At 36.7% G+C, this 17,585-nt stretch overlaps 1 protein-coding gene across 6 annotated transcripts in view; it reads left to right on the top strand.

The window, feature by feature from the left end:
* Positions 1–17,585, top strand: part of PHKA1 (phosphorylase kinase regulatory subunit alpha 1) — a 171,903-nt gene that overhangs the window by 136,663 nt on the left and 17,655 nt on the right. For 2 of the 6 annotated variants that reach the window (XM_027963241.3, XM_027963238.3), the window contains 7 exons: positions 1,909–2,065; positions 2,524–2,603; positions 4,015–4,093; positions 4,234–4,363; positions 5,552–5,653; positions 7,196–7,311; positions 7,440–7,478. In XM_027963241.3, the coding sequence (XP_027819042.1) occupies positions 1,909–2,065; positions 2,524–2,603; positions 4,015–4,093; positions 4,234–4,363; positions 5,552–5,653; positions 7,196–7,311; positions 7,440–7,478 (703 nt within the window). Of the gene's footprint in view, positions 1–1,908; positions 2,066–2,523; positions 2,604–4,014; positions 4,094–4,233; positions 4,364–5,551; positions 5,654–7,195; positions 7,312–7,439; positions 7,488–17,585 lie in introns of all 6 variants that reach the window. The other 4 variants (XM_027963240.3, XM_012106919.4, XM_027963242.3 and 1 more) reach the window with 2 other exon arrangements.

Genomic DNA, 17,585 nt, shown 5'->3' with positions numbered 1-17,585 from the left:
GACAGACGCTTTATCGTCTGAGCCACCAGGGAAGTCTGTATATATATATATATATATACACATACACATATAGCTGATTCACTTTGCTGTACAGCAAAAACTAACACAACATTGAAAAGCAACTATTCTCTAATAAAAAGGGGGTTCAGGATTGGGAACTCATGTATACCCATGGCAGATTCATGTTGATGTATGGCAAAACCAATACAGTATTGTAAAGTAAAATAAAGTAAAATTTAAAAAAATTGCTAAAACCAGTGTCAAAAGAGCATACTGCCTATGTTTTCTTCTAGAATTTTTATGGTTTCATGTCTTACATTTAAGTCTTTAATCCATTTTGAATTTACTTTTGTATATGGTATAGGAAAGTAATACAATTTGATTCTCTTGCATGTATTAGTAGCTGTCCAGTTTTCCCAACACCATTTGTTTAAAGAGACCGTATTTTCCCATTGTATATTCTTATCTCCTTTGTTGAACATTTATTGATTATTATAAGTGTGAATTTATTTCTGGGGTCTCTACTCTGTTCCATTGGTCTGTGTGTCTGCTTTTGTGCCAGTACCATACTTCTTTGAAGAGTATAGCTTTATGGTATAGTTCAAAGACAGAGAGCATGATTCCTCCAGCTTTTTCTTTTTAAAATTATTTTGGCCATTCAGTGTCTTTAGTATTTCCATACAAATTTTAGGATTATTTGTCCTAGTTCTGTGAAAAATGCCATTGATATTTTGATAAGGATTGCATTGAATCTATAGATTGCCTTGGGTAGTATGGTGACATTAGCAATATTAATTATTTCAATCCATGAACACAGTATATCTTTTCATTCGTTTTTGTCACCTTCAATTTCTTTCATCAGTGTCTTATAGTTTTCCAAGTACAGGTCTTTTATCTCCTTACTTAGATTTATTTTTATTTTATTCTTTTGATATGATTTTAAATGAGATTGATCTTAATTTCTCTTTCTGATACTTTATTGTCAGTTTGTAGAAATGCAGTAGATTTATGTATATTAATTTTGTATCCTGCAACTTTACTGAATTCATCGATGAGTTCTAGTAGTTTTTTAGTGGAATTCTTTATATATTAGAGAACTGGCCTATGAATTGGAAATATTTTTCTCAGTTTGTAATTTGTTCTATGACTTTTCTTATAGTGGTTTTTGCAATAAGTTTTTGGTATTTATATAAATATATATTTATGTGTGATATATAAATGTATCAACCTTTCTTTTATGGTTTCTGGTATAAAGTACACAGTTTAAAAGTCCTCTTGCTTCTAAAATAATAAAGTAGTTCTCCCCTATCTCTTTTAGTACTTTAACATTTAAATTTAATACATTTGGAATTTTGGTGTACAGTGCGAAGCATGGATTCAACTTTTTCCCCAGGGGCTACTTGTCTTAACCATCATTTAATAAATAATCTACCTTTTATCATATATTAAATTCCCAATTTTATAACACTTTATATATCATTTATGGTATTTTACAGTTGACTTACATTATATAAATTTTTACAGCAATAATGTATATGATGTATATCTTTTAAAACTAAGCAAATTTTTTCTTCTTCATTACTTCCCTAAGTGCACCATACTTTCTGAACTTGCAATAGTTAAATTAAACCTTTGACTTTAATTTCAGCTACCTTGAAGCCCATTGAGAGGGTAAAAGAATGCATTTTGTCAAAACACAACTGAAACTAAGACTTATTCTGATCTAGATATTTGGCTTTCAGTACTGACTATTAAAATAGTTTTTTTAATAAGAATTCACAGTAAATAACTTTCATTTCCTAATGAGAGAGACCTATCAAACACAGGTACACTCATTATAACACAAATGAAAGATTGTTGCCTGTAGCTTTATTTATAATTAATATACACCTCCCTTTAACATTTCAGAGGACCTGACTGGGACACTGGATTGTATGATGAAGGGAGCATGACAGTCAGAGAGCTGCTTACTGAGCTATATGGCAAAGTTGGAGAAATTCGTCACTGGGGCCTGATCAGATACATCTCCGGAATCTTAAGGAAGAAGGTAGAAGCACTCGATGAGGTACTATCAATTCTTAAATTTATATCAAATCTAAATGGAGGTGCTTTTTAAAAAAATTGTTTCTGAAGTTTTTTAAGGAAATCACCACAGCATCTAATCATTTAAACTGTTGTTTTTCCCACATAAAATTTCTGATATCAGTTAACCTTTCTTTTATGAGTGTCAAATATTTAATACCAAAGCATATAAACTGTAGACATATAGAGGTGTTAAAATCTATAAAAAATCATAGATCTTAAGAAGGAATTTACACTAGACTAAAAGATCCTACCTCTTAGGAAATAAAAATACCTTCATAGAAATCTCTCTTTTCTGATGTTCATGGCATTTCCTAAGAAAAAGACTGATGTGTCATTAAATTAAGGGAGGAGCAAAGGTTTCTAGACTGTAAAGAGGAATTTTCATGGAAATCTGAGGTATTCTGTGAAGGGTGATACTGTTACGCTGTTTATTTGTAGGCCTGCACAGACCTTCTCTCCCATCAGAAACATTTGACAGTGGGACTCCCTCCAGAACCTCGAGAGAAGACCATCTCTGCGTTAGTATGGTTTTGTTTGGGTTTGATCAAGCTTCTCTGAAATTTTAAGGAGCTGTGAGGACTGGCCACAATTCTGTTGTCCTAATCTACAAATGGATGATAATGTCCTATGTGTGTGACCTTCTATCAGGGACTCTCGATGTGAGAATGTTTGTAGTGATATTTCTTTGCTGTGTTTAGTTGTATCCAACTCTTTGTGACTCCATGAACTGGAGCCCGCCAGACTCCTCTGCCCATGGGATTCTCCAGGCAAGAATACTGGAGTGGGTTGCCATTTCCTTCTCCAAGGGATCTTCCCAACCCAGGGATCGAACCCACATCTCCCACATTGCAAGCAGATTCTTTACCATCTAAGCCACCAGGAAGCAGTGATAGGACATGAGTAAATGAAAGAGAAAACTCACAGGGAGTAGTACGCAAATGTATTTTGCTCTTTTGGAGGTTTTTTGTTTGTTTTTACCTATTGACTTTCCCCAAACTTTCCTTCAAAAAATCAACAAACAAGGCAACTGGAATTACCCCACACAAACACACAAAATGAGCTATTCTATAGATTTCATTTCAGACCTCTCTCCTATGCTTATAGATGGCTATTTTTTCCTTATGTCTCTTCACATTTCTTCTCTCTGTCCAAATTTCTCACTTATAAAAGACACCAGTCATAGTAGATTAGGGCCCACTCAATGACCTCACTTTAGCTTACCTCTTTATAGAGTCACTTTATAAACCCCATCTCCAAACAAGGTTACACTCTGAGGTCCTAGAAGTTAGGATTTCAACATAGGAACTTGGAACACAATTCAGTCCATAACACCTTACTCCTGCCAAGCAGAACCTTTTATTACAAATTAGATCAATTCTGTGACTACTGTGGGTAATCCAAAAGAAGATGACATCCCCCATGCCCCCAGAGTGCTTAGTATCAACAGGAGAGTCAGAAATGTGGGAGGGAGCATGTGTGCATATATATATATATATGTAATCTGATGGATCTATAAAAATTAGTATAAGACTATAAAGTATTATTGTAAAGCAATAAAATGGCTTCCAAAAGGCACAGCTTAAATTTAGTTTGTTACTTTCCAGCCATAATAGTTACTTATCAAATGTTAAGAATTAACCATGAAAACCTGGTCTGGATGGACATCATGGGGTGAGTTTTAAGTACAATTGTGAGGGAGAAAGGCAATCCAGGCTTAGAGAGGAGGGAGCAGAGCTCTGCTGAGTTCATACAGGCCAGAGTGCTTTGGGGAGGCAGTAAACTTTGAAAACTGAAAGAAACAAAATGATACCAGTAATGATGAGATGTTGAGACACTGACTTGGACTTAGGAGGAGCTTTTTCATTTTCTCAATATATTTAGGTTAAGTAGTTGCAGAATTTTGTCTTTATTCACTGTCTTCTTCCTTAGACCTCTGCCCTATGAAGTACTCACTCAACTGATAGATGAAGCCAGTGAAGGGGATATGAGCATTTCAATTCTTACACAGGTGAGCAGAATTATAAAGCCTAATCTGATGACTGATATTTAAAAATTTGTTTTCAGTTGATCTGGCAATTTCTGAAGACCTCAAAATAGGCCTTGTGAGATCCATGGTATAATTTTTGTCTGTATTCATTCCATGCACAGGAAATAATGGTATATCTAGCCATGTATATGCGAACTCAGCCTGGCCTCTTTGCTGAAATGTTTCGACTTCGAATTGGTCTGATCATACAAGTTATGGCAACAGAACTGGCCCACTCCCTTCGATGCTCAGGTATTCAATTAAGTAACTGAAGCAGAATTCACTTTTATTAGAGGTCTGTTAAGTTTTGAACCAGGAGAGAAAGGAAGCTAAAAGATTTCTATCAGTAGCTCTGATCCTGAATATAGCAGTATTGTTCCCATGTTTGTCTCTATGCAAGTCAAGGGATTGCTATAACAAGTTTATATATCACTTTTCAATTTCAAAATTCCATCTTTTTTGTAGCTCTGCACTCCAAATTACCTTCCTACTAACTCCTAGAATGATCCAGGGCATGTGAAAAGTGAAAGTGTTAGCTGCTCAGTCATGTCCAACTCTTGGCAACCCCATGGACTATAGCTCACCAGGCTCCTCTGTCCATGGAATTCTCCAGGCAAGAATATTGGAGTAGGCTGCCATTTCCTTCTCCAGGGGATCTTCCCAACCCAGTGGTTGAACCTGGGTCTTCTGCATACATCAAACTAAGTATGACAGACTGGGTTTGATTCTGATTCAGGCATGCCACCTCTGGCTGTCAGATTGAGTCACCACATCAGTTTGATTATAGTGTCAGTATTGTGTCTAGTTACCATCAGGATCAAATAAAGGAAGGCAATATTTCTGTTAATATTTATCTGACAAAACCTTTTGATATTAGCTAAAGGTATATTTGGCAAGGTGGTAGTTTTAGAAAAATAAATGGGGCCTTTGGAAGCTGTAGCACAGAATTATGGGGGGACCCCATGGCATGACTTTCATATTTGTTTGATTTCAACAAGAATGACAGAATAATAGAGATAGGGATTGCATACAAAAATAAAACCATAGTTGTAAAACTCAATGTTAAACATTGTTTCAATTAAATTTCCCCAAAAAGACTTTTAATTGCACTGTTAGCAAGTAGCTAAATTTATTGATTTGAATCCAACCTAAATTACATGATATAATATATATTTAAATAACCATTTAGAGAAATAAAGCTAGTGATTATTCTGTACCTACCATATGCCAGACACTACTTTTATACATTATCTCATTTAATCCTTACAACAACCCAATGGTGGAGGTATTTTTAATCTCGCTTTTACTGAAAAAGAAATTGAAGCTCAACAAACTATTGGATATAAGATAGGCTCAAGGATGTATTGTGTAACAGAAAAAGTGGGGTGGGAATGGCAGGCCAATTAGAAATACCTCTGTCCTAACATTTCTGCTGACTAGCTGAGGAAGCCACAGATGGCCTGATGAATCTCAGTCCTTCAGCCATGAAGAACCTCTTGCATCACATACTCAGTGGCAAGGAGTTTGGAGTGGAACGAAGTGGTAAGGTTGAATAACTGCATTTCTATTTTGCAGTACTTATTTTAAATATTTCATTGATTTTAAAATGCTGTTCTTTTATCAGAGAAACTGTTCCTCCAAATAAATAGAACCCCTATATATGGAAGAGTTTAAACCAAAGCTCTCTTCTGGAACAAGATTTGGAAACCACTGTGTGTCTTTTTTTCCCCCTTAAATTAAGTACATTACTATCATATTTTGTTTTGGACTGTCTTATATATTCCTTTACATTAAGTCTCTAGCACAAATAGCAATCTATATCATCTAAAACTTTCTTGTATTCCAATTGACAATAATTCAGTAGCATTTATGGTGATGTGTATGTGTGTGTAGCTGCTATAATACATTGGATGTATCCTTTCACCTTTAAATTCAAATACATTTGGGTTCTATCACAAATTAACCTTATACCTGTACTTGGTGGTTTGGCGGTGGTATTTGATATCAAGTCTGGTCCCATCACTTCATGGGAAATAGATGGGGAAACAGTGGAAACAGTATCAGACTTTATTTTTGGGGGCTCCAAAAGCACTGCAGATGGTGACTGCAGCCATGAAATTAAGACACTTACTCCTTGGAAGGAAAGTTATGACCAACCTAGATAGCATATTCAAAAGCAGAGACATTACTTTCCCAACAAAGGTCCGTCTAGCCAAGGCTATAGTTTTTCCAGTAGTCATGTATGGATGTGAGAGTTGGACTGTGAAGAAAGCCGAGCGCCGAAGAATTGATGCGTTTGAAATGTGGTGTTGGAGAAGACTCTTGAGAGTCCCTTGGACTGCAAGGAGATCCACCCAGGCCATTCTGAAGGAGATCAGCCCTGGGTGTTCTTTGGAAAGAATGATGCTAAAGCTGAAACTCCAGTACTTTGGCCACCTCATGCGAAGAGTTGACTCATTGGAAAAGACTCTGATGCTGGGAGGGATTGGGGGCAGGAGGAGAAGGGGGCAACAGAGGATGAGATGGCTGGATGGCATCGCTGACTGAATGAACGTGGGTTTGGGTGAACTCTGGGAGTTGGTGATGGACAGGGAGACCTGGCGTGCTGCAATTCATGGGATCGCAAGGAGTCGGACACGACTGAGCAACTGAACTGAACTGAACTGAACTGAACCTAAAACATCAGAGCAAATGAAAAGAGTCATCTCCCATGCTTAACTTTCAGAGTTAGAATAAATAAATATATAATATCAGATGGATGGATAGCTTAGAATGGTAAGAGAAAGTTATAAAGCAGTATTCCTCAAGCCTTACTGTTCATAAGAATTACCTGGGTATCTTGCTAAACTGCAGACTTTGATTCAATAGGTCTACAGTTGGGCCTAAAATTGTAGCAAGCTTCTAGGTGATGGCAATGCTGCAGGTCTCTGGACCACACTTTGAATAGAAACGTTATAGCTGTTGAGTTTTTCATTATTATTAACATAAAAGGAGGTCATACATCTGAGTCTTTTAAAAGTGGTGGAGAAAAAGTTTGAACCTGATTATCCTCCCTCTTTCTCTTTAATCTGTCATGCTATATAGTTCGTCCTACTGATTCAAATATCAGCCCTGCTATTTCAATCCGTGAGGTTGGAGCTGTTGGAGCAACCAAAACAGAACGAACTGGGATCATGCAGTTAAAAAGTGAGATAAAGCAGGTAAGATACTACTTGGGAAATGAACTGGGATATTTTCATGTTTAAGAACATTATTTTGGAATCAGATTTTGTAAGATCATGTATTTTGCTTCGTATCCTAAGTTTAATTTGAGCCATTTATTTTTCAGGTGGACTTTCGTAGACTGTCTATCTCAACTGAAAGTCAGGTGAAACAAGTAGGGATCCTTTAACATAAATTAACCTGCCTTTAGCTCTACAAAACATGCATGAGCTCATGACTTTTTAAAAATAAGATAAGCCACACAGTAGCTTGTTTGATTCTCCTTTCTAGCAATTAAGCTTTCATTTTTCTGGACCAAACTCTTTTGCTAATTTTAAGATGAAAGTAATTTGTTCCTGATAGCAAGAAATTAAAACCTTGAATTCCTCTTGTTAAGGTTAAATGTAATTTTGGAATTAATTAATTAATTAACATGTAATTTTAGACTTAAATTTCTTACTTTTAAGAACCAGACTAGGTGAGGGCTTTTTTAAAATCTATTTTCAGATTTTTGTCATTGTCATGATAGAGCTATATGAAACGCATTGTGGACACATAGAGGAAAAAACATGTAAATCAATCTGGGTGTTGGTGAGAGTCACCAAATATCAGACTGTAGCCTCTTACTCATTTTTGCCCCTGGAGATGAGAATAGATGAGTTAGTGTGTTATTAAAAAAAATAACACAAACTTTCATAGTTTCTCTTAAAACTTTAGAAAATCATGTGATTTCAAAGTCTTTTAATGAAAAGCTTAAAACTACCCCTCCTGCCTTCAAAATAAACGTACACTATCTTATGATACTGGAGCACATCCAAAAAGGAGAGGCAAAATGGAAATTTTGCTTGTTTATATGTTTGTTTGTTTGCTTGCTTGCTTTAGGAGTCAGAAACTATTTAGAAAAATAGAGACCGAAAGCTTGAAGTTTAATTTGAAGTAAACTTAATTTAGATATACTTATCAGATACCCTTTCACGTTTATATTATGCAAGTGAAAGAACAGGATGGAATAAGAAAGGGTCTTTTGATAGAAAAGTGTTTACAGGGTTTTTTTCTAGACAATTTGGATAATCTGAACATTTTCCTATCTGAAAGGTTAAAGAACTACATTTCATACTGAGTTAAAACTGATGTTCTTGGTAAACAGTCCTTGTTTTGGTTGAGAGTGATTGGCTAAATACTTCATAGTTGTTTATAGTCATACAGTATTACTTACAAGCTCATTATATATTTAGAACTCGAAGTCCATGTTCCCAGCTAGACTAATATGATGTTAAGGACTTGACCTACCCACAAAACTATATCATTTAATTCAATTTTATACATTCACTGTCTATAGGACTTCAAGAAAACCAAAATCATTAGGACTATAATTTAGAAGACTGAGAGCTTTGAATTTTCATTACCTTATTTCTAAATATTGATTTCCACTCTCACCTGCCTATCTGATATTTTGTACTGTTCTAAGCCTTTGTCTCTGCTCAACAATGTCCTCTTTTCTGATTATGGAAAAAATACATTTAAAAATAGTTTTATTTATTTAACCCTTTACCATGACTTCCTGAGTTAAGCTATTTCATCCACTTTTTTAATGATAGCATGCTGGTTAGTTACTTGAATAGTCTGTAATTTTACTCTACTAAAAACTTTTAAAAACACATAATGGCTACCTTGCCTTTTCCCTTTTAAAAGTTTATTTTCTCAAATTTTTTTCATAGCCCAATGGTGGCCATCCCCTGGGTAAGGATTTGATGTCACCGTCTTTTCTTGTAATTGCTGATAATTTTATTATATACCATTCATAAATGCTTTGAATATGCTGTTATATAAAGTATGACATATACAGATTGACTGAAAAGAAAAGCAAAATGAGTCAAAAAGTTAAATTTTTACTTATAAATCAACTTCATATATGTGTACTTATAAATTGACTTCATGTACTTATATTTATAAATCAGCTTCATGTAGGGCGAAATCTTTCCATTTCTTTTCCAAAAAGGCAGGGGAGCAGGTTCAACTCCAACCTTTTTTTCCATTTCAGAAAACAAAATTCAATTTAATAAGTACTTGTTAAAATCTGTTTAGTCACTTATTCTTTCAACTAATATAGTTAAAATTACATGCCTGCTATGTGCCAGGCACTGTCCCAGAAAACATTGGTATCCACTGGGAACTTGTTAGAGATGTAAAATATTGGTTCCTATCCTAGGCCTACTAAATCAGAAAGGCTGGAGTGAGGCCTGGCAGTCTGTGTTTTAATAAGTTTTCCAGGTGATTCAGATGTACTTTTAAGTTTGAAAACCACTGGGTGACTTGTTCTTCTGATTGTTAATTTATTTGTAAGTATTAACTGAGTATCAATTTTGTGCCAGGCACTGGAAATATTAATGTTGAAAGTGTTAGTTGCTCAGTCATGTCTGACCCTTTGTGGCCCCATGGCCTGTAGCCTGCCAGGCTCCTCTCTCCATGAAATTCTCCAGAATTTCTGGAATGAGTTGCCATTCCCTTCTCCAGGAGATCTTCCTGACCCAGGGATTGAACCCAGCTATCTTTCATTGCAGGCAGATTCTTTACCACATGAGCCATCAGGGAAGCACAAAACAGATGTAGTCCTTGCCCTCATGAAGCTTACAGTTTAGGAAAACTGACCTTTGATTTAGTTTCCTTGGTTTAAATCAATGATCCATAATGGTGTATGATTTCAATTCCTAGACTGAAGAGATTAAGGCCAGATAGCAACCAAATAAAATATGGAAAACTATTGGAAACGGTATTAGTATTTCTCTTGACCTCAATTAGTATAGCCAATCCTAAAGGAAATCAGTCCTGAATATTCATTGGAAGCTCTGATGCTGAAGCTGAAACTCCAATACTTTGGCCACCTGATACGAAGAACTGACTCATTTGAAAAGACCCTGATGCTGGGAAAGATTGAAGGCAGGAGGAAAAGGGGATGACAGAGGATGAGATGGTTGGATGGCATCACAGACTGAATGGACATGAGTTTGAGTAAACTCTGGGAGTTGGCAATGGACAGGGAAGCCTAGCATGCTGCAGTCCATGGGGTTGTAGAGAGTGGGACACAACTGAGCAACTGAACTAAACTGAACTGAACTGAATTAGCATAGTATGACTTGGCCAACTTTGTCATATTCACATTAATAAAGAAAGACAGATGCATAGAGGAGAAGTTAATCTAAAATCTCAGAACTATTGATATTTGGTTTTGGGAAATAATCTGAATAACCTTAATGTTTGACTCCACTTAAGAGCCTAGGATCTTGATGGTAGAGATGAGGACATTGAAGATAAATCAAATGGAGTTCATCTTCTTGGTACATCACTGTGCCAATAGAAATGCCTTACGATGCTTTTCTCTTTTACATAGCAATGGTGATATGGGCATTTGACCCAAAATAATATGTAAGAAGCTCTGTTCTCAGGAAATATTTATATTATATTCTTTTCATTTTATATTTATTTCTGAATCTAAGCTAGCAAAGAGCCATTTTCCCCAATGTATTTTATCCTTTACTTATCTAAGTTTTTCAAAGTTCATTATGTTGTGGCATGTATCAACACTTCATTCCTTTATATTGCTAAACAATACCTTATTGTATTGATATGTAGCACATTTTGGTTATCCATTCACCAGGTGACAAACATCTGGGTTATTTCTGCTTTTTTACTGTTAATGAATAATGCTGCTATGAACCTTCATGTACAAGTTTTTATTTGAGCATATGTTTTTTTTCCTCTTGGATATACATCTACAAGAGGAAGTACTGGGTCATTTGGTGACTGTTTAGCATTATGAGGAACTACCGCATTGTTTTCCAAAGGGGACAGTACCATTTTACATTCCCACCAGCAATGTCTGAGGGTTCCAGTTTCTTCATATCCTTACCAATCCTTGGTTGTTGTTCAGTTGCTCAGTTGTGTCCAGCTGTTTGTGATCCTGTGGATAGCAGCACGCCAGGCTTCCCTGTCCATCACCAAGTCCCAGAACTTGCTCAAACTCATGTCCATTGAGTCAGTGATGCCATCCAGCCATCTCATCCTCTGTCATCCCCTTCTCTTCCTGCATCAGGGTCTTTCCCAGCATCAGGGTCTTTTCCTTACTATTGACCATATTTTTAATTCTAGCCATTTTAGTGGGTATGAAGTGGTATCTCATTGTGGTTTTGATTTCACATTTCCCTAATGGCTTATGATATTAATCATCATAATTATTAATTATTATTTATCATTAATCATGTGCCGATTGACTGTTTACCTTCTTTTGGAGAAATGTCCATTCAGATCCTTTGCCCATTTGTTAATTGGGTTGTCTTTTTATTATTGAGTTGTAAAGATTCTTTATATATTCTAGATATGTGTGTGTGCTGAGTCACTACAGTCGTTTCCAACTCTTTGCAATCCTATGGACTGTAGCCTGCCAGACTCTTCTGTCCAAGGGGATTCTCCAGGCAAGAATGTTGGAGTGGGTTGCCATTTCCTCCTCCAGTGGACCTTCCCAACCCAGGGATTGAACCCACATCTCTTATGTCTCCTGCATTGGCAGGAGACATAAGCACCACCTGGATATAGGTCCCTAAAGGTTCTTTATGTATTCTGGATACAAATCCCTTTTCAGATATGTGATTGGCAAATAGTTTCTCCCATTCTATGGATTTTCTTTTCACTTACTTTTTTTTTTTCTCTGAACAATATCAACCACTGGATTTACTTTCTTGATAGTGTCATTTGAAGTTTTTAGTTTTGGTTAAGCAAGATGACACCACCCTTATGGCAGAAAGTGAAGAAGAACTAAAGAGCCTCTTGATAAAAGTGAAAGAAGAGAGTGAAAAAGTTGGCTTAAAGCTCAACATTCAGAAAACTAAGATTATGGCATCTGGTCCCATCACTTCATGGGAAATAGATGGGGAAACAGTGGAAACAGTGTCAGACTTTATTTTTGGGGGCTCCAAAATCACTGCAGATGGTGACTGCAGCCATAAAATTAAAAGACGCTTACTCCTTGGAAGAAAAGTTATGACCCACCTAGATAGTATATTCAAAAGCAAAGACGTTACTTTGCCAACAAAGGTCTGTCTAGTCAAGGCTATGGTTTTTCCTGTGGTCATGTATGGATGTGAGAGCTGGACTGTGAAGAAAGCTGAGCACCAAAGAATTGATGCTTTTGAACTGTGATGTTGGAGAAGACTCTTGAGAGTCCCTTGGACTGCAGGGAGATCCAACCAGTCCATTCTGAAGGAGATCAGCCCTGGGATTTCTTTGGAGGGAATGATGCTAAAGCTGAAATTCCAGTACTTTGGCCACCTCATGCGAAGAGTTGACTCATTGGAAAAGACTCTGATGCTGGGAGGGATTGGGGGCAGGAGAAGGGGATGACAGAGGATGAGATGGCTGGATGACATCACTGACTTGATGCACGTGAGTCTGAGTGAACTCTGGGAGTTGATGATGGACAGGGAGGCCTGGCATGCTGTGATTCATGGGGTCACAAAGAGTCAGACATGACTGACTGAACTGAACTGAACTGAAGCCCAACTTATCTAATTTTACTTTTAGTTTCCTATCTAATAAGGCTTTGCCTAGCCCAAAGTCACAAAGATTTATTCCTATTTTTTAGTTTTATCATTTTAGCTTTTACAGTTAGGTCTGTGATTATGTTTATGGGCGCCCAAAAGACCAGCCCCCCCCCCCAATTCAGTGATTCACTAAGAGGATTCACATGACTATGTGTATAGTCATACGGAAAGTTGTGATTACAGCAAAAGGATACAAAGCAAAATTAGCAAAGAGAAAAGGTGCATTAGACAAAGTCCAGGGGAAATAGGCACCAGTTTCCACAGTACTCTCTCAGTGGAGTCACACAGGCAGGATGCAATTCCCAGTTCAGTCAGTTGTGGCAACATGTATGAAATATTGCCAACCAGGGAAGCTCACTTAAGACTCAGCACCCAGGGCTTTTTGTTGAAGGCTGGTCACATAAACAGCCTCTGTCTGGCATGTACCGAAACTCTAGACTCCCAGAAAGAAAGTGTTCAATATAAACTCTAGTGTTTTCACAAACAGTTTAGGCCCAATAAGCCACTGTTACTGAATTCTGAGAATGATGGGAACCCTCCCAAAATCCAGCTTTCCAAATACCAACCAAAGGTCAATCTTGTAATCAGGCCTTGCAAGAATAGCACTTCTGGCCTGCTGTGTTAACTCTTTTCTGTGTAGTAACCCATCTGGACTTATTTTTTGTGTATGGAGTGAAGTAGGGGGGTCCAACTTCACTCTTTTGAATGTGACTATCCAGTTGTTTCAGCACTATTTTTGAAAAGACTACCTTTCCTGCATTTGCTTTTCTTGACACCCTGGTTAAAAATTGGCAAATGTAATGGCTTATTTCTGAACTCCCAATTCTACTTCACTGATCTACATACCTAGCCTATGCATGTATTACAGTCTTTTTTTTTTCCAGAGAAGGAAGGATTTGCAGCAAGTAAGGAGAACACTTGCTCCCAAAGCAGTGTCTCCCAACACATTTTTAATAATTATAGCTTTATAATAAATTTTGAAATTAGGAATTGTGAGTTCTCCAAATTTGATCTTCTTTTTTAAGATTGTGTTAGCTATCATGGGTCTCTTGAATTTCCACATGAAGGTTAGAATAGGCTTATCAATTTTTGTAAAGAACTCTGTAGGATTTTGATAAAGATTGTATTCAGCCTATAGATCAATTTTGAGAGTATTGAAATTTTAACAGTATTACACCTTCTGATCCATTAAAATAGGATTTCTATTTATTTAGGTCTTTAATTTCTTTCAACATGTTTTATAGATTTCAGAGTATAGATTTTACAGTTCTTTTGTTAAATTTATTCCTAAGTATTTTATTATTTTAATGCTGTTTTAAATGGAGTTATTTTCTTAATTTCATTTTCAGATTGTTGACTGCTACTGTTTAGAAATGCAATTGATTTTTGTATATTGATCTTATATCAAGCAGCTTTAATGATCTCACTTATTAGTTTTAATTGATTTTTAGTGAATTCCCTATGTACAAGACCATGTCATCTGCAAATGACTTTACACTCTCAATGACTTCTATTTTCTTTCTTGTTCAATAGCCCTGGCTAGAGCCTCCAGTACGATGTTGAATAGAAGTAGCAAGATTAAACATCTTTGTCTTCTTCTATCTTAGGAGGGAAAACATTCAGTTACCAACCGTTCATTATAATGTCAGCAGTGGGTTTTTTGTAGATGCCCTTTATGAGATTTAGGAAGAACCCGTTTGTTTCCAGTTTGTTGAATGTTTTTATCATGAAGGGGAGGGTTGCTTTTCAATCACTAAGTCATGCTTGACTCCTTGCAACCCCATAAACTATAGAATGCCAGGCTCCTCTGGTCTCCACTATCACCTGGAGTTTGCTCAAATTCATGTGTATTGCGTTGGTGATGCCATCTAATCACCTCATCCTCTGCTGCCACCTTCTCCTTTTACCTTCAATCTTTCCTAGCATCAGGGTCTTTTTCGATGAGCCAGCTCTTTGCATCAGGTGGCCAAATTATTGGAGCTTCAGCTTAAGCAACAGTCCTTCCATTGAGTATTCAGAATTTATTTTCTTTAGAATTGACTGGTTTGATCTTCTTGCAGGCCAAGGGACTCTCAAGAGTCTTCTCCAGCATCACAATTCAAAAGCATCAATTCCTTGGCCCTCAGCCTTCTTTATGGGTCCAACTCTCACATCCATATATGACTTCAGGAAAAACCATAGCTTCGGATATATGGACCTTTGTGGTCAAAGTGATGTCTCTGCTTTTTAATACACTGTCTAGGTTTGTCATAGTTTTCTTTCCAAGGAACAGACCTCTTTTAATTTCATGGCTACAGTCACCATCCACAATGATTTTGGAGCCCAAGAAAATAAAATCTGTCACTGCTTCTACTTTTTCCCCTTCTATTTGACATGAAGAGATGGGACCAGATGTCATGATCTTAGGTTTTTTTTTTTAATGTTTAGTTTCAAGCCAGCTTTTTCACTCTCCTGTTTCACCCCGATCAAGAGGCTCTTTTAGTTCCTCTTCACTTACTGCCATTAGACTGATATCATCTTCAAATCTGAGGTTGTTGATATTTTAGAAGCAGTCTTGATTCCAGCTTGTGATTTATCCACACTCTTCATTTCATTAGCTTATGATGCACTCTGCACATAAGCTAAGTAAACATGGTGACAACATACAGCCTTGTCACACTCCTTTTTCAATTTTGAACCAGTCAGTTGTTCTGTGTCTGGTTCTAGCTATTGCTTGTTAAACTGCCTACAGATTTATCAGAAGACAGGTAAGGTGATCTGGTATTTGTATCTCTTTAAGAATTTTCCATAGTTTGTTGTGATCCACACAGTCACAGGAGTGTTAGAATTTATTAAATGCTTTCCTGTATCTATTAGGATGATGTGGGTTTTATGTTTTATTCTACTGATATGATGTTGTTGTTATCGTCCAGTCACTCGGTCATCTCTGATTCTTTTAGACCCCATGTACTGCAGCATGCCAGGCTTCCCTGTCCTTCACCATCTCTCAGAGCTTGCTCAAACTAATATCCTTTGAGTTGGTGATGCCATCCAACCATCTCATCCTCTGTTGTCCCCTTCTCCTCCTGCCTTCAATCTTCCTAGCTTCAGGGTCTTTTCTGATGAGTCGGCCTTCCTATGATGTGGCCAAAGAATTGGAGATTCAGCTTCAGCACCAGTCCTTCCAATGAATATTCAGGGTTGATTTCATTTAGGATTGACTGGTTTGATCTCCTTGCAGAGCAAGGGACTCTCAAGAGTCTTCTTCAACATCGCAGTTCAAAAGCATCAAATCTTCAGCACTCAACTTTCTCTATGGTCCAGCTCTCACATCCATACATGACTACCAGAAAAACCATAGTTTAGACTGTATGTACCTTTGTCAGCAAAGTAATGTCTCTACATTTTAATATGCTGTCTAGGTTTGCCATAGCTTTTCATCTAAGGAGCAAGTATTTTTAATTTCATGGCTGCAGTCACCATCTACAGTGAGTTTGGAGACTAAGAAAATAAAGTCAGTCACTGTTTCCATTCTTTCCCCATCTACTTGTCATAAAGTGATGAGACCAGATGCCATGATCTTGTCATCTGCAAACAGTGAGAGTTTTTATTCTTCTTTTCCAATCTGGATTCCTTTTATTTCTTTTTCTTCTGTGATTGCTGTGGCTAGGACTTCCAAAACTACATTGAATAGTAGTGATGAGAGTATGCATCCTTGTCTTGTTCCTGATTTTAGAGGAAATGCTTTCAATTTTTCACCATTGAGGATAATGTTTCCTATGGGTTTATCATATATGGCTTTTATTATGTTGAGGTATGTTCCTTCTATGCCTGCTTTCTGGAGAGTTTTTATAAATGGGTATTCAAGTCTGTCAGAGGCTTTCTCTACATCTATTGAGATAATCATATGGTTTTTATCTTTCAATTTGTCAGTGTGGTGTATCACATTGACTGATTTGCAAATATTGAAGGATCCTTGCAACACTGGGATAAAGCCCACTTGGTCACGATGTATGTTCTTTTTAATATGTTTGTTGGATTCTGTTTGCTAGAATTTTATTGAGGATTTTTGCATCTATGTTCATCAGTAATATTGGCCTGTGGTTTTCTTTTTTGGTGGCATCTTTGTTTGGTTTTGGTATTAGGGTGGTGGTGGCCTCATAGGATGAGTTTGGGAGTTTACCTTTCTCTGCAATTTTCTGGAAGAGTTTGAGTAGGATAGGTGTTAGCTCTTCTCTAAATTTTTGGTAGAATTCACCTGTGAAGCCAGCTTGTCCTGGGCTTTTGTTTCTTGGAAGATTTTTGATTACCGTTTCAATTTCCATGCTTGTGATGTTTCTGTTAAGATTTTCTATTTCTTCCAGGTTCAGTTTTGGAAGGTTATACTTTTCTAAGAATTTCTCCATTTCTTCCAAGTTGTGCATTTCATTGGCATATAATTGCTCATAGTAGTCTCTTATGATATTTTGTACTTCTGTGTTGTCTGTTGTAATTTATCCATTTTCATTCCTAATTTTATTCATTTGATTCTTCTCCCTGTTTTTCTTGATGAGTCAGGCTAATGGTTTTTCTATTTTCTTTATCTTCTCAAAGAACCAGCTTTTAGTTTTGTTGATCTCTGCTGTAGTCCCCTTCATTTCTTTTTCATTCATTTCTGCTCTGATTTCTACTATTTTTTTCCTTCTGCTAACTTTGAGGTT

This window comes from Ovis aries, chromosome X, assembly GCF_016772045.2.
Source record: "Ovis aries strain OAR_USU_Benz2616 breed Rambouillet chromosome X, ARS-UI_Ramb_v3.0, whole genome shotgun sequence".
In the NCBI taxonomy this organism is placed as follows: Eukaryota; Metazoa; Chordata; class Mammalia; order Artiodactyla; family Bovidae; genus Ovis; species Ovis aries.
The sequence above is the reverse complement of the archived record's forward strand: the minus strand, read 5'-3'. Positions and strand labels throughout refer to the sequence as shown.